At 41.6% G+C, this 21,565-nt stretch overlaps 1 protein-coding gene across 1 annotated transcript in view; it reads right to left on the reverse strand.

Annotated features, from left to right (window-relative positions):
- Window positions 1-21,565, reverse strand: part of ddx46 (DEAD (Asp-Glu-Ala-Asp) box polypeptide 46) — a 99,735-nt gene that overhangs the window by 40,121 nt on the left and 38,049 nt on the right. Inside the window, exons 10-15 of the mRNA XM_068043702.1 lie at window positions 18,558-18,678; window positions 18,283-18,458; window positions 14,202-14,323; window positions 8,059-8,137; window positions 4,353-4,435; window positions 1,167-1,331 (exon numbers count right to left, since the gene is read on the reverse strand). Of these exons, the coding sequence (XP_067899803.1) occupies window positions 1,167-1,331; window positions 4,353-4,435; window positions 8,059-8,137; window positions 14,202-14,323; window positions 18,283-18,458; window positions 18,558-18,678 (746 nt within the window). The remainder of the gene's footprint in view (window positions 1-1,166; window positions 1,332-4,352; window positions 4,436-8,058; window positions 8,138-14,201; window positions 14,324-18,282; window positions 18,459-18,557; window positions 18,679-21,565) is intronic.

The raw sequence follows: 21,565 nt of genomic DNA on the forward strand, positions 1-21,565 counted from the left end.
TTTGTCTGTGGGTAAAATCCAGGACGGTAGCCCCCAAATTTCTATTACAACGAAGTGAGAAAGGGGTCTAGGGTTCCCACTCAGCCTTCACCTGGTCTTACCGTAACAAGGTTTAATTTTAAACACACCGTGTGTTTAGCTCCCCCTTAGTGAATCCTTGTCCACTAACTTCCAATTATAAGGCAAAGAAACCAGCATAAACAGGTTTTCTTAGGTTTAAAGAAGAAAGGTTGAAATTTATTAACCTTAAACTCTAATTCGGTTAAAGCCTATGGATACACGACGCGCCCAAGCTAGCATGCATGCACGATACACACATGCAGATAAAGACAACAGAGCAAAAAATAAAGTGGAAAAGGTTGAGGCAATCTCTGAAGAGGATTTTTGTTACGGATCTTCTAGCTCACTGTAGAGTCCTTCATTGTAGGTAGATCTTGCTTTTTGTTGGGGCCAAGTATTCTTCTTAAACCTTGTTCGCTGTTGGAGACTTTTCTCTCGAGGTTCATGTGTCTTCAGTTCCGTGAGAAAGAGATGGGAGCAGACTGGAGAGGCTGTGGTGAGCCAGCCAGGAAAGGTCTTTTCAGTCCAGGAGCAAACCGACACTCTTGAATTCAAACTGTTTGCACAATTCAGAAAAACCCAGGTTGCCAAGCAGGTTAGTCATATGACTAACTGGTCTGACCATGTCTTGGCTCCATGGATTGTATCATCTTAGCAGGGCCTGGAATGCGCTTCCCTGCCTTCAATGTCTGGTGCTCAAAGACCATTGTTGGTTAAATGGATAAGGGAAGTAACCTACCTTGGCCCTATTGGTATGTAAATGTCTTTCAGACAAGTGTCTGGCAGCCCTCGTAGCTGACCTTCTCTTCTTCCCAGCAACAACTTGAAATTTAATGTCCATATGGTGAAATTAATATGCTTCATTCTTGGCAGGTGGGGGTCTAGCATGACAAAGTGTAATGTCTCAGAAAGAGTAAAGTTTCACTTTTAAGCGGCAACATTTAGAAAAACAATAATAAATGCAATGGCTATAATAGCACCACCCATAAAAAAATTAAAATTCCTTCTCAGGTTGTAGAGCTGTAGTTTGCTATACGAAGACATTTAACTATGGAAATAAATTGCCTGATCATAATGAACAGGTTGCACTACTGGCCAACACCTACCACATGTTGCTCGACATCAGAGCAAACGACACTCCTACTACCCACTTGCACTTCAATAGGTTTTGTTAGTATTCGTCGTGCTAGGGCCTCCATAGCTCTGGGAAAGGTAGCAGAAAACATAACCGTTTGTCGGTCTGGTCGAATGTTTTCTACTATTCGCATTACCTATTAATAAATGAATATAGAAATGGTTAATCTTCACAGTTCTTTTTGATCTTCATTAACAATTATCAGAATTAAATTGCGGTTTAGAAATAAGATCGCACACAAACCATCTCATGAGGCCGGCAGCAGCACCAAGAGAAACTGGTCTCATTAAGAAACTACAGGTGAGCTGCGGATGCCATTCTTCAACCCAGATTTAGCTTGCTGTTCACAAGGTGGGGATGGGGTCGGGGGGAAAATTAGGGAGGCAATTAAGATGTGGGCTAGTAGTAGCCAGCCTCAGCCTGTGGCTCTAATGAGCACTCCTGCTCCTTCTGGCTCTACAATAGAAATAAGAAAAATTTTAACTTACCTTTCGGATGGCAGCCTCCAGTGGTCTCTAAGAACTGGTGGTTTGATAGGGTAGACATAGAGAGGACATTTTCACTTGTGGGAGGAGTCCAAAATTAATGGTCATAAATATACGAAAATCACTAATAAAACCAATAAGGTTTTCTGAAAAGTGTACAGGAATAGAAGGACCTTGGAATGTATGTCTACAGATCCCTGAAGGTAGCAGGGCAGATGGATAAGGTGGTCAAAAAGGTATACAGGATATTTTTCTTTATTGGTCGAGGCCTAGAGTATAAGAGCAGGGAGGTTATGCTAGAACGGTATAAAACACTGATTAGACTGCAGCTAGATTACTACGTGCAGTTCTGGTCACTGCATTACAGGAAGGATGTGATCACACTAGAGAGAGTGCAGAGGAGATTTACAAAAGATGTTGCCAGGAATGGAGAACTTTAGCTATGAGAAGAGATTGGATAGGTTGGGTTTGGTTTCTTTAGAACAGAGCAGGCTAGGGGGAGATTTAGTTCAGGTGTATAAAATTGAGGAGCCTAGATAGAGTGGACAAAAAAGAGCTATTTCCATTAGCAGAAAGGTCAGTGGCCAGGGGACATAGATTTAAAGTGGATGGATTAGAGGAGTAATTTTCTTCACTCAGAGGGTGGTGTGGGCAGAAACACTCATCCCATTTAAAAAACACTTGGATACGCACCTGAGGTGCCATAACCTACAGGGATATGGACCAAGAGCTGGAAAGTGGGATTAGACTGGATAGGTCTTTCTCAGCCGGCACGGTTACTATTGGGCCAAATGGCCTCCTTCTGTGCCATAAATGGTTCTATGTTCCTCTCCCCATTAATGTAAAGATTATTAGACAACAATATTTTCTGTGGCATCTTATTTGTCATTTTCATGATGACGGTAACAGCAAGATGTAATGAGGTCATGGGAACTTATAACTTGCTGCTAGGTACAGATTGTTGCAAACTGTTAAAAAAAAAATTATGAGGAGGAAGACTGCAACAAAGTACAAGAAGACATTAAGAAATGTGCACAGTGGGCTTGTGAATGGCAAATGCATTTCAATATATAAGAGAAGGCTGAGGGTTGGCCCAATAGAGATATTTTAAATTATGAATAGGTTTTATAGGGTAGACAAAGAGAGAATGTTTTCACTTGTTGGAGGAGTCTAAAATTAATCCAACAAGGAATTCAGAAGAATTTTTTTTACCCAGAGAATGATTAGAATGTGGAACTTGCTATTTCAGGAAGTAGTTGAGGTGAGTAGCATGGATTGATTTAAGGAGAAGCTAGATAAGTATGAAGGAAAAGGTAACACGGATATACTAATAGGGTGAGATGAAGTACAGTGGGAGGAGGTTAGTGCGGAACTAAAACAGGGGCACAGCCAGTTGGACCAAATGGCCTGTTTTGCGCAATTTTTTTTATTCATTCACGGGTTGTGGGCATTGCTTGTACTCATTGCCCATCCCCCATTGCCCTCGAGAAGGTGCTGGTGAGCCGCCTTCTTAAACCACTGCAGTCCTTGTGGTATAGGTACACCCACAGTGCTGTTAGGGAGGGAGTTCCAGGATTTTAACCCAGCGATGATGGAGGAATGGCAATATTTTTCCAAGTTGGGTTGGTGTGTGACTTGGACAGGAACTTGCAGGTGGTGATGTTCCCATATGCATGCTGCCCTTGTTCTTCTATGCAAAGTTATGAATCAGAATGCCATCAGGAACTCAAATGCTTTGACAAAATTTTATGTGCCTGGAATGAGTAATTTAGTACATGGCCATGATTCCCCAGTGAGTTACCAATCGCACTTCATCGTTGTAGGGAATGGGCAAGCAGCATCCAGGTCCTTTCCAACAGCCAAGAGGCAGGGAGATATTAGATTGAAACTTACTCCCTCCTAATCACTCACACACAGCTAGCTATAAAGCAGCATCAATAGAGACACGGCGATCATGAAAGCAAGAAAATAACGCTGCATTACTTATGCAAAAGTTTTACCAGTCTTATCTGTTTTGGAAGTTACATTATTGAATCAAGCCCAACAATGCCAACACACTCAAATATATGCTCCAGCAAACAGTGGGAGAGTAACTCCAAAGTGTGCAAACCAAGGTCAACTCCTTAAAAAAAAATTAAATCGTTTGATTCAGTTTAGGCAGAGGGTGGGTGGGGGCTCTATACAACTATAATTAACAAATAGCATCCCTACAAAATACTCAAACTAAACTTTTAGTAACTGCCATAACCAAATAGATAATATACTACTGTACTGATGGAATGACTGGGGTAGGTGATGTGGCACAATGTAATAAACGATAAAATTCTATATTTACATACGTAGAATGACATGCAATGAAAATGCTAGTTTCTGAGCACACCTGATCGATACATTTATCTGCCAGAGCAAGTCACTGGTCATGTAAACGGTGAACTTCTCCATATGCTATATAAGCACTTAACAAATCTCTCAGGCAAAAGAAAATGTGAATTGATTCATTAGGTGAGCCAATCAACCTCCCTTATTCAGAATTATTTCAATGCACTGCATTATCATTTTCTGTGAATGTTGTTCATTGCAGACACATATCTAAATAAGTGACATGTAACTACTCAATAGTCAAAACTGTCAAACAATATTTCCAGAGAAAAACTTTTCTTCAAAATGCTTACCTGAGGCTCAAAACCCATATCAAACATTCTATCTGCTTCATCAAGTACAACATAGGTAACTCTGCGAAAATTTGTTACACGACCTAGGAATAGCAAAAATATAATTTTAATAAGTGCTCTGCGCAAACATTCAGCAATCCTTAAATCATTCAAACTTATTTTATGTACTTCAACTAAAAAAATCATCTTTCTCAAATTAAGCACCAACTTTGTCCATATTTTCATGACTATAATTCTGTTTTATACTTTGTCTTGTCTTCATAGAAATATTACATTCTTAAGAACAGATTATACATTGGGTACAATACTGTGTGAAAATAGACGCCCATGTTTTCTAACTCTTCTCTTGCGTACCATCAGAGCAAGCAGAACCTGCAAAATTCACAAAACAGCCCTCTCCAAACAAACACTCATCACACAATTTTAAACTGAGATGAAGCATGGAGCCACATCAGCCATTATCTGACAAGTCTCAGCATTCACCTAGGAAAAGAACATATTAGAGATTACGCCGCATGTGTGGAAGACAGGGACCTTGCTATGTGCCTTTAACAGCTATTAGTTGGTGTATTTTATACCAAGTATCTGCATACTTCCTCTAGAGGCTTAACCAGTGTAAGTACTGAGGAACTGCTGTATGTGTAATTTTACTTAACTTTCTAAGTATCTGAATACAAGAACATTAAAATTCTATAGAGTGGAAAAAACACTTGAAAATGTTCCAACAGTAGAGCTTATATTCTGCTAAGAATATGACACATTCACAAGGAGCCACAAGTTTAGTAACAGGATACTGCACAACTTTATTATGGACCTACCTCTGATGGGTTAAGTCTTGCATGCCCAAATCAAATTTCTTGAGGAAACTTTCTCCATATGGGTCAAATAATGTTGACAGTTTAGTAAAGTGATATTCAATATCATACAGTATTTGTCTAATATTAAACTGCATACTTTCTCATGCAATCATGTCTGATATAAAACATATTAGGTGCTACAATGAAGTCATAATGAACCTTTAAACCCACATATACCCAGCAATTTTTTTGTTATCAATGTGATTTAATTGTTTTTTATTTTAAAGCACAATCATTTTGTAAGTAGCTCCTGTGTCATAGAAAAGCTTAAATCTTGGCAGATTTGTGCAGTCTTACTACACAGCAAGGTGGAAAAAGAAATAGATTACTGACCTCACTGAAAGTTTCTTGCCAACACAAAACTATCCACAAAGCTAATCAAATATCAGAATGTATCCCAAGGGAATCTGACTTTGCCAAAAGTTACTTGAACCTTGAGGCCACATATGAAATAAGCCACAATTTGGGGGCATGCTTATCTTCAATGCAATGGACAGGGCTCAGAGAAAAGTGACCAGGATGATTATGACCCTTCGTATTTCAAGGCAATAGAAGCAGAGTCAATGAACTTGTATATGTTATGGAAAGGAAGACTGAGGAGAATATATTGCAGCTCCTTAAAATACAGATAGGCAAAAATGGAAATATAAGCACGAGTTGATCAGCGAGTACAGAACCAGACAACAGATAACTTTTAATAAAAGATTTTATCTACAAGTTTATAAGATTGCTTTGCTTTTTTGATTACTCAGTTGGTCTTAACAATTGTATGTGCCATTCCCAATTAGGGAATAACAAGATAAATACAAATGAGAAAGTCTGTTCACCCTTATCAGCTCACAGATATAGAAAAGCTTACATTTCCCCACGCCCCAAAACACTGAACTGCTCAACGGTTTGCCTCCATCAGTCTAACCAAAGTTAGTTCAAATTGTGATCAATGTTTACACAAAGAACCTCCTAACTTTGGTCCTAAATTTGCTATAATCGGACTGGCCTACAAATCTAAAATTTGTTCTATCCCATCTGATTAGTTAGCAGACACCAGATTCCAGAAAACACATAAGATAACCATGATATCTGGAGCTGGAAAATTTAAAATTTAAGTTGAAAACTATAAGCTAAAGTAAAATTAACAGTACATATTTAAAAGTTCAAACTCTGTCAAATAGTTAGACGAGAGCATGAGAAATCTAGGTCATCTGTATTTATAAGCAGCTTGTGATTTTCTTTTCATTAATGGTTAGTGGATTAGTAAGAGTTAGGTATCTGTGTTTGACATCTGCACAATTCTAAAATATGTTTTTGGTAGCAATGTCACAACCAGAAGACCAAAATTTTCTGAGCAAGCTGAGTCAGTGAAGAAGTATGCCTGCCTCCAACACAAATAACAAAATCGAGCATTTGTTGCTCAAATATTTCTAGCATGCGCTGGCGGCAGACAAGATTCCTTGCCATTAGGGCCACTTGGAAAATTTAAAAGCTAAAGATTTAAAACCAATAAGCCTCAAGTGAAACTTGAAATTAGAAAAATGTTGCCATGGCAGGGGAGAGAACATGATCAGAAAAGTAGTCCTCCAGGTTGAGGGTGTTCCATTGCACTTCAGATGTGCCAATTCCTGAGACATCTCCGCATGCAGGATACTTAGCACCACCATTTGTTGCAGCGGGGGATTGCATTCACTTGGAAATTCAATAAAGGGTAGCAGGATAAGTGAAACAGGTTTTCAACAAAATGAGCTAAGCTGCACATACATCTAGCTGAGAACAGAGCTGAACGTCATAGAGATAGATCACAATAGATCCAGCCTGCTAAGACTGATGCAAAAGGCAAACTGTTAACCGTGTAAGACAGCTCACCAGGACTGAAAAGTTGAGATGCAGGAATGAGTAGGAAAACTGGAGTTTGATAGATTATTTTTAACAGATCAAAAATGGTTATTTAGAGCTTCCAAATCAAGGGATTAAATTGGCAGCTATCATTCATGACTGGGTAGATTAATACATGAAAGAAGCTTCTCGATGGACTGAATCCCCCCATCTTGTTCCACACTTTATGAAAATAATTGATTCTGCATGGTCCTGTTATTTTATAGTTTCACTCTACTAAATTTAGGACTGATAGTGAATTAACATTGCTGAAGAAACACTGAACTAATTCAGACTCTAAAATGAAAAATTATCAATAAGTGAAGAATTCACTTGCTGTGCAGAAAGACAAAAGATAATTTTTAATTTTAAAATTGCCCCAAGTTAGAATATATTCTCATAGAAATCTTATTGCTGTTCAACAAAATTATAGCATGTTGTTTATGTTATTTTAGATACAGAAGTGCATCAATGTTAAAAGTAACTGCCTATATTGAGAGAAGTGCTCACTCCCATATGTTTTCCATAATACCGCATTTGAAATAGAACCCACCACAAAACAGCAGCAGCAGCAATAAGATTCCTCTGTAGAACCCAGGAAACCATTGTATGAATAAAGCTGATGCAAAGACCATCCGATGTTAGGGTAGGGGGAAGGAGTCATAACATGTGTACCTTATTGGCATCAAATTCTGTATATGCATCAGACTGGAGTGTTGCCTAGTAGGTGCATTTTGTGAGGAATTCATTCCACATTGCTAGTCACTTAAGTGACCATTACCTGGGCTCTACATAGGAATCCTTCGCTGCTTATAAAAATGTAAACTGTGGTAAACATATAGAAGTTGAGTACTTTCACCTTTTAAAGTGCATCACCCTATATTCTGCTTTTAAGTGGCTTCCATGTATGTTTAACATTCATTAAATGATAAAGGAAAACTACAGTAAGTGTTCAACTGTTTACAACTCCCTTTACTTACCATTATTGGCTGCAAGCATGTCAATCATGCGGCCTGGCGTACAAACTATAATTTCTGCTCCTCGCTTTAGTTCAGCAATCTGGATTAAGAAATAAAACATTCTTTTTAAAAGAAAAATGATAAACAAGGCATCATAGATCATTCATTAAAAATTAGGACTCGATCAGTCAGTCATTCAAGCTGATTTTGTTTGGGAGAAGCTTCTAAAAATTTACTACTGTCAGCGCACAAGTGATTTACCTATTATTGAGACAATGCCACGAGGGATTTAAAACTTCATGCAGCCATATTTGTAATAATTATATAGAGGGAAGTACATTCTACTAAATTGTTATATAATTCAAAATTGGATAAAAAAGTATTTGTGCAATATTATATTGTACAGTTTGAGCTAAACCTGTTATTTATTGAGAGGACAACTGAGAACTAATTCATCCTTAATGTATATTTTTCAAACCCCAAAGCATTTAATACAGCATAGTGATAATGGCAACTGTTTAGAAAAATGACCCCTCTGCCAAGTAATGCACTGGATTACACACTCAGACTCAAAACATCTGCTCACTGATATCTAACTGTACTGATGATTTTTGGGAAATCACAAAGGCAACTTCATTAAATTCATAACTAAACTGAGCACTACTAACTAATCATAGGCATTAAGAGGGAAATTTTGCTTCATCCACAATCTTCTTTTTTCTCCTTTGCAGTTAAAATCTAACCATGTGCAGGTGGGCAGATGAGGGCTAGTCACCTCAAAGTTTCCCTGTTTCAGTACTGTATCTCAAAATAAACAAACAAAATAGGGGAGAATGGGGTAAGAGAAGAAATCAAAGAGGAACTCCAAAGTCAGAGTGTCCTGGGGTTCAAGAGAACAATCTACAGCAGATATTGCTATTTTATCCATGTATTCCGTAAGCAAAAGATGCAGTCATGAGTATAACAAATGATTGTCACCTATGATGGAACTAATGATTTAATATTCATTATAATTATCACATTATAATTGCTGCATTTAAATGCTGAGATAATTCATATGAAATGTAATATTAATCTATACATCTGCATAAAGAAATATAAACTGGAAAATACAACTGATCATAAATTTAAAGCAACACTATACGAGGTTTGTACAAGAATATTACTTAGCTAAAGAACACTAAGGGAAGTACTTGCAAGCTAACGTTCTCTCAAAGTAAATCTAACTATATAACTAACATCTTTCGGAATTATCAATATTTTTATAGATTTTTAGATGAAACGTCACATCTCCAATGCTCTCCCCACCCAAGCCAGTCTTCACAGGATTGTTACAGTGCAGGAGGCTGCCATTTGGCCTATCATGTCTGCACCAGCTCTCCGAAAGAGCAATTCACATAGTGCCATTCCCCCACCTTCTCTCCATAACCCTGCACATTCTTCCTTTTCATATAACAGTCTAATTCCCTTTTGAATGCTTCAATTGAACCTGCCTTTACCACACTCTCAGGCAGCATATTCCAGACCTTAACCATTCGCTGCATGAAAAAGTTTTCCTCCTGTCACTTTTGCTTCTCTTACCCATTACTTTAAATCTGTGCCCTCTCATTCTCGATCCTTTCACAAGTGGGAACAGTTTCTCCCTATCTACTCTGTCCAGACCCCTCATGATTTTGAATACCGCTATCAAATCACCTCTTGGCCTTCTCTTCTCCAAGGAAAACAGTCCTAACTTCTCCAATCTATCTTCATAACTGAAGTTCCTCATCCCGGAACCATTCTCACAAATCTTTTCTGTACTCTCTCCAACGCCCTCAAATCTTTCCTAATGTGCGGCGCTCAGAACTGGACAATACTCCAGCTGAGGCTGAACTAGTGTCTTATACAAGTTCAACATAACTTCCTTACTCTTGTACTCTATGCCCCTATTAATAATGCCCAGGATATTGTATGCTTTATTAACCGCACTCTCAACCTGTCCTGACACCTTCAATGATTTAAGCAAATATACACCCAGGACCCTCTGCTCCTGCACCCCCTTTAGAATTTTCTTTTCTTTTCTTTTGGGCCTCCTTATCTCGAGAGACAATGGATACGCGCCTGGAGGTGGTCAGTGGTTTGTGAAGCAGCGCCTGGAGTGGCTATAAAGGCCAATTCTGGAGTAACAGGCTCTTCCACAGGTGCTGCAGAGAAATTTGTTTGTTGGGGCTGTTGGACAGTTGGCTCTCCCCTTGCGCCTCTGTCTTTTTTCCTGCCAACTACTAAGTCTCTTCGACTCGCCACAATTTAGCCCTGTCTTTATGGCTGCCCGCCAGCTCTGGCGAATGCTGGCAACTGACTCCCACGACTTGTGATCAATGTCGCACGATTTCATGTCGCGTTTGCAGACGTCTTTATAACGGAGACATGGACGGCCGGTGGGTCTGATACCAGTGGCGAGCTCGCTGTACAATGTGTCTTTGGGGATCCTGCCATCTTCCATGCGGCTCACATGGCCAAGCCATCTCAAGCGCCGCTGACTCAGTAGTGTGTATAAGCTGGGGATGTTGGCCGCTTCAAGGACTTCTGTGTTGGAGATATAGTCCTGCCACCTGATGCCAAGTATTCTCCGAAGGCAGCGAAGATGGAATGAATTGAGACGTCGCTCTTGGCTGGCATACGTTGTCCAGGCCTCGCTGCCGTAGAGCAAGGTACTGAGGACACAGGCCTGATACACTCGGACTTTTGTGTTCCGTGTCAGTGCGCCATTTTCCCACACTCTCTTGGCCAGTCTGAACATAGCAGTGGAAGCCTTACCCATGCGCTTGTTGATTTCTGCATCTAGAGACAGGTTACTGGTGATAGTTGAGCCTAGGTAGGTGAACTCTTGAACCACTTCCAGAGCGTGGTCGCCAATATTGATGGATGGAGCATTTCTGACATCCTGCCCCATGATGTTCGTTTTCTTGAGGCTGATGGTTAGGCCAAATTCGTTGCAGGCAGACGCAAACCTGTCGATGAGACTCTGCAGGCATTCTTCAGTGTGAGATGTTAAAGCAGCATCGTCAGCAAAGAGGAGTTCTCTGATGAGGACTTTCCGTACTTTGGACTTCGCTCTTAGACGGGCAAGGTTGAACAACCTGCCCCCTGATCTTGTGTGGAGGAAAATTCCTTCTTCAGAGGATTTGAACGCATGTGAAAGCAGCAGGGAGAAGAAAATCCCAAAAAGTGTGGGTGCGAGAACACAGCCCTGTTTCACACCACTCAGGATAGGAAAGGGCTCTGATGAGGAGCCACCATGTTGAATTGTGCCTTTCATATTGTCATGGAATGAGGTGATGATACTTAGTAGCTTTGGTGGACATCCGATCTTTTCTAGTAGTCTGAAGAGACCACGTCTGCTGACGAGGTCAAAGGCTTTGGTGAGATCAATGAAAGCAATGTAGAGGGGCATCTGCTGTTCACGGCATTTCTCCTGTATCTGACGAAGGGAGAACAGCATGTCAATAGTCGATCTCTCTGCACGAAAGCCACACTGTGCCTCAGGGTAGACGCGCTCGGCCAGCTTCTGGAGCCTGTTCAGAGCGACTCGAGCAAAGACTTTCCCCACTATGCTGAGCAGGGAGATTCCACGGTAGTTGTTGCAGTCACCGCGGTCACCTTTGTTTTTATAGAGGGTGATGATGTTGGCATCGCGCATGTCCTGGGGTACTGCTCCCTCGTCCCAGCACAGGCATAGCAGTTCATGTAGTGCTGAGAGTATAGCAGGCTTGGCACTCTTGATTATTTCAGGGGTAATGCTGTCCTTCCCAGGGGCTTTTCCGCTGGCTAGGGAATCAATGGCATCACTGAGTTCCGATTTGGTTGGCTGTATGTCCAGCTCATCCATGACTGGTAGAGGCTGGGCTGCATTGAGGGCAGTCTCAGTGACAGCATTCTCCCTGGAGTACAGTTCTAGGTAGTGCTCAACCCAGCGGTCCATCTGTTTGCGTTGGTCAGTGATTATGTCCCCCGATTTAGATTTGAGGGGGGTGATCTTCTTGATGGTTGGCCCAAGAGCTCTCTTCATGCCATCATACATTCCTCTTATGTTTCCGGTGTCTGAGGCCAGCTGAATATGACTGCATAGGTGTTGCCAGTAGTCGTTTGCGCAGCGCCTAGCTGTTCTTTGTGCAGTACTTCTGGCTGCTTTAAGTGCTGCGGATGTTAAATCGCTGGGGGCTTTCCTGTAGTTCAAAAGTGCAATGCGCTTAGCGGCTATGACAGGTTCCAGCTCTTCATTATGAGATTGAAACCAGTCTGCATTTCTCTTCGCACTTTTGCCGTAGGTGGTCAAAGCTGACTCATAGATGGCGTCTCTGATGTGGGCCCACTTGGTCTCAGCATCCCCTGTGGGAGTGTTTTGAAGGGCTGTTACAAGTGAATTTAGAAATTTTTGTAACGGCTGTGGGTGAGAAATTCTGCTCGTGTTGATGCGCGGGTGGCCCTTCTGCTTGGAATGATGCAACTTCTTTGGTCTGAGTCTAACCTTGCTGCACACCAGGGAGTGGTGTGGAAGCTGCGTGTGATTTGAACACTGTTTAAGGCGGCTCGCCTTGTGACAATGAGGTCTAGCTGGTGCCAACGACGTGATCTTGGGTGCCTCCATGAAACCTGGTGACAGGGTATAGTGTGAAAGAACGAGTTGGTGATGCAGAGGTTATGATAGGTACACAACTCAAGCAGTCTCTGCCCGTTCTCATTCATCCTTCCAACGCCATAGCGCCCAAGGCAGGAGGGCCATGAGTCATGGTCGGCCCCAACCCTGGCATTAAAGTCCCCCAGCAGGAATAGGTGTTCGGTGTTGGGGATGCTGCTAATGATGTTATGGAGTTGTTCATAGACCCTTTATTTTATATTGTCTCTCCATGTTCTTCCTACCAAACTGAATCACTTCACATTTCTCTGCACTGAACTTCGTTTGCCACCTATCTGCCCATTCCACCAACGTGTCTTTGTCCTTTTGCAGTTCTACACTATCCTCCTCAGTTCACAATGCTTTCAAGTTTCATATCATCCGCAAACTTTGAAACTGTGCCCTGTACATCAAGGTCTAGGTCATAATATATATCTTGTAGCAGGTTACTGCATCTGTAGTAATGCTACTGACTTCAATGGGAGCCGGCTCTTCCCATCAGTTTGGGAACAATCTGGAGACACTTGTGTCTCCATAAACCTAAAAATTGTTTTTTTCCCTCAAATCTTACTGCAGCAGCTGGTATTCTGATCAGGACCACCATCTCACAAAACTTCCCAAGCTCAGATTTAGTTTCCAGTATCTAGCACTTCTACTTCACTGACAGCAAAGGGGCAATGTTTAGCATGAAAATGTCAAGTGAGCAGTGAGAATCACAAATACCAAAAGATGGTGGCTCCAACTAGGAAGCCAGCTATTAAATAGCTGGTTTTTAGAAAACAATAACTCAATTTAAAAATAAACTGGAGTAGAATTTTATGCATGAATGTACTAGAATATTATTATTGTGGGATATTATAATGGAATATGTCCTTATGGATGAAACACTGAAGTTGTAATTGCACAAGACATAGCTCCTACATCTCAATCTACATTACATTTTTACATAACAAATGTTCTATGACTGATTGAGTAATCTGGAAACTGAAGACAGGACAGATGGGTTTAAAAAAAGCAATACACTGCAGATGCTAGAAATCTGAAATAAAACCAGAAAATCCAGGAAACATTCAGCAGATCACCCACATTTATGGACAGCAAGGTAGGGTTAACGTTTCAGGTAGATTACCTTCCATCAGAATCTCTCCACAATTACTGTGACCGGTGTTTCCAGCATTTCTTGCTTTTATTATTGCACTGATCAACTATGGTTATCAGTTTAAAAAAATTAATTGCTTGTAACCCGAATAACTACAACGTACTTTAAAAAGCCTTTTGAATGAAATTTCAATTTGTTACAAGAACACAGAATTTCACTACATTCGGATCAGTTCCAACAATTTTACTCCAATAAGTACTTGTAGTTTCTTGATTACTCAGTGGGAAGTTCCGGAAGGTCTTAGGTTCAATTCTCAGTCTGCACTGAGTTAGTTGCAGTTGCAGCAACGGTACCCACATGAATTCTATGCTGAAAGCAGTAAACAGCGAAAGCTGGCAGAAAAATAATTACCTGTTCACTTATTCCAGTTCCACCATAAACACACACTACCCTCAGCCCAAGTGCTTTTGAGAACTTCTTGCATTCTTTGGTAATCTGAAGGGCTAACTCACGGGTTGGGGTCGAGATGAGTGCTGAAAACAAAACAAAAATGATAATTTCAAAAGTGTATTAAAATGGTATTGGTTCATAAAACAAATGAAGTGACTGTATAATTGAAGATGATCAATTCTGAACACCAGAGATTAGCCCATACCTTTCCACGTGTTGACTAATGTTTTGCCTAATTATGTTCAGCGATTTTTTAACTATCATTCTGAGGCTAACTGGTTTATAGTTACATGGGTTTTTTATTTATTTTTTTTTGAACAGGACGTAATATTCCCCAACTTCCAGATTTTTTGTACAATTTCTCCTCCCAAATAATTCTGGAAAATTAGTGCCTCTTGTCCTTCAATCATCAATCTCACTTGGTATTCTGGAATGTAGAATCCTATCTAGAAACTTATTAACAAGCCTCATTAATCCTCTCAACATAAATGCTTTATGTGTCTCTTTCTACATACTTGCTCTTCCACAATAACCAGAAGTAACAACTTTTAGTTACAGTGACTTAGAGAATGTTTTATTCTAACTTGTATGTTGGCTGTAGTTTTTAAAGAAAAAAAACAGTTGAAGTTGAAGCTATGGTTCTATGGGTGGGACTTTATGTTTGGGCTAATCTAAAATGAAATTTAGAAATCCTGATTGCTAAGCCTATGAAAGCTCAAAAATTAGATCACAGCTGGACCATCGCTCAGTTGTTTTCGTCAACAGATTAAGGATCTTTGCTATTTTATGCAATTTGAAATTCTGATGAAAACATACTAAACTTGCCAAATGCTCAGAAATATGAGAATTTTCAATCACAAAACTCGCTATGAAATTTAGTATTAGCAATTAGTGAAATCTGCCTGCATGCTGGGTTTAAGGCAATTTACTATTTTGTTACAGGGAAATGCAAATCCTAGAACAATAATAGGTGAAAGCTATGATAAATGCATACCCTAATTTATTAATAGAAGATCAGTTGGTAATTTCATTACATTCTGTTCAACTGTTGTGTTTCTTAATAAAGTGAATAGAAATATATCGAATATATATCAATGATTTGAATATGGGGACCAAATGTAGTATTTCAAAGTTAGCAGATGACAGAAAACTAGGTGGGAATGTGTGTTGTGAGGAAGATGCAAAGTGACTTCAAGGGGATTTGGACAGTCTAAGTGAGTAGGCAAGAACGTGGCAGATGGAATATAATGTGGAAAAATGAGAGGTTATCCACTTTGGTAGGAGGAACAGATGCGCAGAGTATTTCTTAAATGGTAAGAGATTTGACAGTGTAGATGTACAGAGGGACCTGGTGTCCTGGTCAATAAATCACTGAAAGCTAACATGCAGGTGCAGCAAGCAATTAAGAAGGCTAATGGTATGTTAGCCTTTATCGCAAGAGAGTTTGAGTACAGGGGTTGTATGTTCTTTGGCCTCCTTGTCTCGAGAGACAATGGGTAAGCGCCTGGAGGTGGTCAGTGGTTTGTGAAGCAGCGCCTGGAGTGGCTAAAAAGGCCAATTCTAGAGTGACAGACACTTCCACAGGTGCTGCAGATAAAATTGGTTGTCGGGGCTGTTACACAGTTGGCTCTCTCCATGCGCTGCTGTCTTTTTTCCTGCCAACTGCTAAGTCTCTTCGACTCGCCACGCTTTAGCCCCGCCTTTATGGTTGCCCGCCAGCTCTGGCTATCAATGGCAACTGTTTCCCACGACTTGTGATCAATGTCACAGGACTTCATGTTGCGTTTGCAGACGTCTTTAAAGTGGAGACATGAACGGCCGGTGGGTCGGGAACCAGTGACGAGCTCGTTGTATAATGTGTCCTTGGGGATCCTGCCATCTTCCAAGCGGCTCACATGGCCAAGCCATCTCAGGCGCCGCTGGGTTAGTAGGGTGTATATGCTGGGGATGTTGGCCGCCTCGAGGACTTCTAGTGGGGAAAGTCTTCGCTCGTGTCGCTTTAAACAGGCTCCAGAAGCTGGCTGAGCATGTCTATCCTGAGGCACAGTGTGGCTATTGAGCAAAGAGATCCACCATTGACATGCTGTTATCCCTTCACCAGCTACAGGAGAAATGCCGTGAACCACAGATGCCCCTCTACGTTGCTTTCATTGATCTCACCAAAGCCTTTGACCTCGTCAGCAGACGTGGTCTCTTCAGACTATTAGAAAAGATTGGATGCCCACCAAAGCTATTAAGTACCATCACCTCATTCCATGACAATATGAAAGGCACAATTCAGCATAGCGGCGCCTCATCAGACCCCTTTCCAATCCTGAGTGGCGTGAAACAGGGCTGTGTTCTCGCACCTACACTGTTTGGGATCTTCTTCTCCCTGCTGCTCTCACATGCGTTCAAGTCTTCAGAAGAAGGAATTTTCCTCCACACAAGATCAGGTGGCAGGTTGTTCAACCTTGCCCGTCTTAGAGCGAAGACCAAAGTACGGAAAGTCCTCATCAGGCAACTCCTCTTTGCTGACGATGCTGCATTAACATCTCACACTGAAGAGTGTCTGCAGAGACTCATCGACAGGTTTACAGCTGCCTGCAATGAATTTGGCCTAACCATCAGCCTCAAGAAAACGAACATCATGGGACAGGACGTCAGAAATGCTCCATCCATCAATATCAGCGACCACACTCTGGAAGTGGTTCAAGAGTTCACCTACCTAGGCTCAACTATCACCAGTAACCTGTCTCTCGATGCAGAATTAAACAAGCACATGGGAAAGGCTTCCTCTGCTATGTCCAGACTGGCCAAGAGAGTGTGGGAAAATGGCGCACTGACACAGAACACAAAAGTCCAAGTGTATCAAGCCTGTGTCCTCAGTACCTTGCTCTACGGCAACGAGGCCTGGACAACGTACGTCAGCCAAGAGCAACGTCTCAATTCATTCCATCTTCGCTCCCTCCGGAGAATCCTTGGCATCAGGTGGCAGGACCGTATCTCCAACACAGAAGTCCTCGAGGCGGCCAACATCCCCAAGAGTTGTATGGAACCTTGGTTAGACCACATCTGGATTAATGTGTGCAGTTTTGGTCCCCTTACCTTCGGAAGAATATTATTGCCATAGAGGGAGAGCAACGAAGGTTCACCAGACTTGTTGCGGGGATGGCGAGACTGTCCTTTGAAGAGAGATTGGGGAAACTGGGCCGGTATTCTCCACAGTTTTGAAGGAGAAGAGGTGATCTCATTGAAACCTACAAAATACTTAAAGGGATAGACAGGGTAGATGCAGCTAAGATGTTTCCCCTGGTTGGAGAGTCTAGAACCAGGGGACACAATTTCAATATAAAGGGGAAGCCACTTAGGACAGAGACGAGGAGAAATTTCTTTACTCAGAAGGTTGTGAATCTTTGGAATTCTCTACCCCAGAGGGCTATGGAAGCTCATTCAGTACGTTTAAAGCGGAGATTGACAGATTTCTAAATACAAATGACATAAGGAGATATGAGGATAGCGTGGGAAAAATACATTGAAGTGGAAGATCAGCCAAGATCATATTGAATGGTGGGGCAGGCTCGACAGGTTGAAAGGTCTAATCCTGTTCCTAAGTGATGCAATGGAATGTGGTGGTTTACATAAAATGACTCAATCACTGGGGTCCAGAATTACATTGTGGTTTATTTTCTGTAAAGCACTTGCTTTTGTAACATGTTCATTGATTTATTTAGGGTAGTGTTTACGCTTACAATTTATGGATGCATAGGTACACATGACAATCCATATGTGTTTAGCACGTGTCGCTATTTTTAATCCTTTGGTAGCAACATGTGTTGCTGTGTAACATTGTCTCAAAATGTTCTAGTGGGCACAATACCAGTTTACAGGCTATGCATTTTTTTTTAAAAAGGGAAAATTACAGTCATATCAACAGCAAGAACAAGAGGTACACGGAGACAACTGAATTTCAAACTGGATCAGTACATCAGGAGTTTTGTAATTCTGTGATACTTGAATGCAGTGCTGCGGCATCCCTGAGCACACAAGACTAAATACTCACCAACAGGACCTTCCCCTTCTTCAAGCGGCCTCTGATCCATGATGTGTCGGAACATAGGTAAAAGAAAAGCAATGGTCTTTCCACTTCCAGTTTTAGCAATTCCAATTACATCACGTCCACACATGATGGCAGGGATTGCCTGTGCTTGAATTGGTGTTGGCTTCTCATATCCTTGCCTAGGATTGGAAAACAGTATGTGTTTTGTCGAATTGGAGGGAACAGCGAGTGTATTTATAAAACCATTTCAATACTGTTGCGTTTCAGAAAATACTTACTTTTTCAATGAACTTAATATCTTCATGGAGATTCCACACTGCACCCATGATTTAATTGGTTTTGGACAGCCTTTGCCACGTACTAGAATTCCCTCCAACTCCAATCTATAGGCATTTACTTCTGTAAAGCAACACAAAAGCTTGAAACTACAAGAATTCAATCACTTCATCCCTATTGTCAAGTTAGTCAGGTAGTGATCAACAGGATGCTCTTGTGCTTGTTTTAGTAACCAGCCAAGAACTGCAGCTCACTTAGCCCTCTTGGCCACAGTGGGTGCAGGACACTGAATAAACAGGCAAAAATCTGGAGCAAGTGAGGGGAATAGACAAAGGAATAGCAAGTGCCCACAACAGCTAAGAACACATAAGCAATTTTTACAGAATTAAAAGAATTGGACCAAGGGCAACTATGCCCCTTAAATGCCTTCCTCCATTTCCTCACGTCTCTCTGAAGTGTTTTGGGGACGTTCTTCTACTTTAAAGGCACTGTATACATACAAGTTGCTTGTATTGCAGTATATGTCATATTCTAATACAATGCCAGTTAGTTTTTGAAGAAAAATGTAAAATTAAGAGCATCATGATCAATAGCAATTTAACTAACCAGAACACAAATTACAACTGAAAAGTCAAATTGTGGCATCATGTCATATAGTCAGGGTATCATAGAAAGAGAAAGATAACCATCACTTGTTACTCAGTCTTAAATGACTGAATTTATTCAAGTCTAATGCCACTGTGATGGTAAGGTCTGGTTCAGTTAATCAGTCTGCTTAAATAAAAGAAATTTAGATTATTAGTTTTAGTTTTTAGTTTTAGAGATACAGCACTGAAACAGGCCCTTCGGCCCACCGGGTCTGTGCCGACCATCAACCACCCATTTATACTAATCCTACACTAATCCCATATTCCTACCACATCCCCACCTGTCCCTATATTTCCCTACCACCTACCTAAACTAGGGGCATCTTCCTACCCACTGCTTGGTGCCTGCCCCCACGCAGACCAGAAATCAGTCCCAACTCTGCCCCATAAGCTAAAATCAGGGCACCACAATCACATGCAGAGCAGGGACTAGCCACCACCACTGCTCCACATTCCCCTCTGCCACCGCCAGCTGAGCAGAAATTCACTCATCCGGGTCACCAACTCCCACCCACTGAGCAGAAACAATCACACCAACACATCCCATTTCTGCCTAACAACTTCACGAATCCCCACAGCTGCAATGAGAACACAGCCTTCCCTACCCCCCATTAAGTGCAAAGAGAACCTTAACCCCTCCACCCCACCACAGCACCACTCAAGAAGAATTTTGTTTTCCCCCACCATTGAGCGTAAAGTCAGCCTGCCTCTCTCCTCTACTAAAAACAAATTCAATTTGAAGCCTGTACACCCCCCTCAACTTCACAGAACAACTGGGGCCCATTTCTGTCCCCGTGAACAGTAATTCAACCCCATCCAATGAAAAAAAATTCACCTCCACCCACTGAGAAACAACTCATGTATCATTCAGCTTCTTCCTCAGAAGCAACTCAATACTGCCTCCATTATGCACCGAAAAGCATACGCTCTATCCCCCTTCCACACGAGAAGAAAAATTCTCTCACATTCCCCACTAAAGGCTTGCTTGGGTCTGCAAAAAAAAACCCAACCCGAGCCCGACAGAACCACATCCGACCTGAGCCCGACCAAGCCCGAGTCCTTCCATTTTTTCCTGCACCCGGCCCAACCTGACCATCAGTTAACTTACCTTTCGTTTTTCACTTTGTTGCTGATCTGTACAAGCTTAAAATAACTGTAACAAAACCACCTTTCCAGTCCAAAAATTAAATTAGCATCGGAGTCACTTACCTGCGTGTCCAACCCGAGCCCAAATGTCGGACCCGGAAGTGCAACCAAACCAGACACGTCATCAGGTCCCGTCGGGTTCGGGTCGGGTAGCAGGCCTTTATTCCCCACCCTGCCCTAGGAGATGGAATTTTGTTCTGGCCCACTGTAGCTCCCCAAGAGGGGAAAATTGGTTGTGACTAGGTACCAGCCAATCCGAAAACCGGATCTGGTCTTGATTTTCTGTGTAGAACATCATGGGACATTCAATAGCAACCTACATGTAAAGTTTTGCATATGGCACTTACTTGCTGTCCATTTTATCTTTGTATTAAAGGCAAGAGTGCAACTGTCATGCAGGCTCCCACCTGCCAAGAATGAGGCACATTGGTTTTGACATGAACATTGATTTCTAGCTGTTGCTGGAGCGCGGAAATGACTTATTAAATAGATCAGCCGTGGCTGGAAAAAAACATTTACATACTAACAGACATCGAAGGTGAGGAAGCGCATTCCAGGGCCTGCTAAGCAGGATACAATCCAGAAGGGCCAGGACTGGTTAGACCAGCTGGTCACATGACTAGCTGGCTGTTCCAGGGTTTTCTTTTGAACTGGCCACAGTTAGAAAGACTGTTTGCTCCTGGACTGACATGATCTCTCCTGTCTGCTCCCATCTCTTTCTTACAAGCCTCTGAAACCACTGAAGACGCATGAAACCCAAGAGAGAAAAGTCTCCTACTGTGAACAAGGTTTAAGAATAATACTGGGCCCCAACGAAAAGCAAGATCTACCTACAATCAAGAACTCTACAGTGAACTCGAAGAACCCTAACAAAAACTCTTCAGATAGTGCCTCAAACCTTTCCACTTTTTTCTTCTTCTGCTCTTTTCTGTCTCTATTTGCATGTGTATATCGTGTATGCAGACTAGCATGGGCACCTCGTGTATCCGTAGGCGTCAACCCAATTAGAGTTTAAGTTCAAGTTTAATAAATTTAATCTTTTCTTCTTTAAACATAAGAAAACCTGTTTGTGCTGGTTTCTTTGACTTATAATTGGAAAGCAGTGAACAAAGATTCAGCAAGGAGGAGCTAAAAACACAGTATTTTAAACATTAAACCCTGTTACGGTAAGACCAGGTGAAGGCTGAGAGGGACCCCTAGACACCTTTCTCACCTGG

Source organism: Heterodontus francisci, chromosome 12 (genome assembly GCF_036365525.1).
Source record: "Heterodontus francisci isolate sHetFra1 chromosome 12, sHetFra1.hap1, whole genome shotgun sequence".
Taxonomy (NCBI): Eukaryota; Metazoa; Chordata; class Chondrichthyes; order Heterodontiformes; family Heterodontidae; genus Heterodontus; species Heterodontus francisci.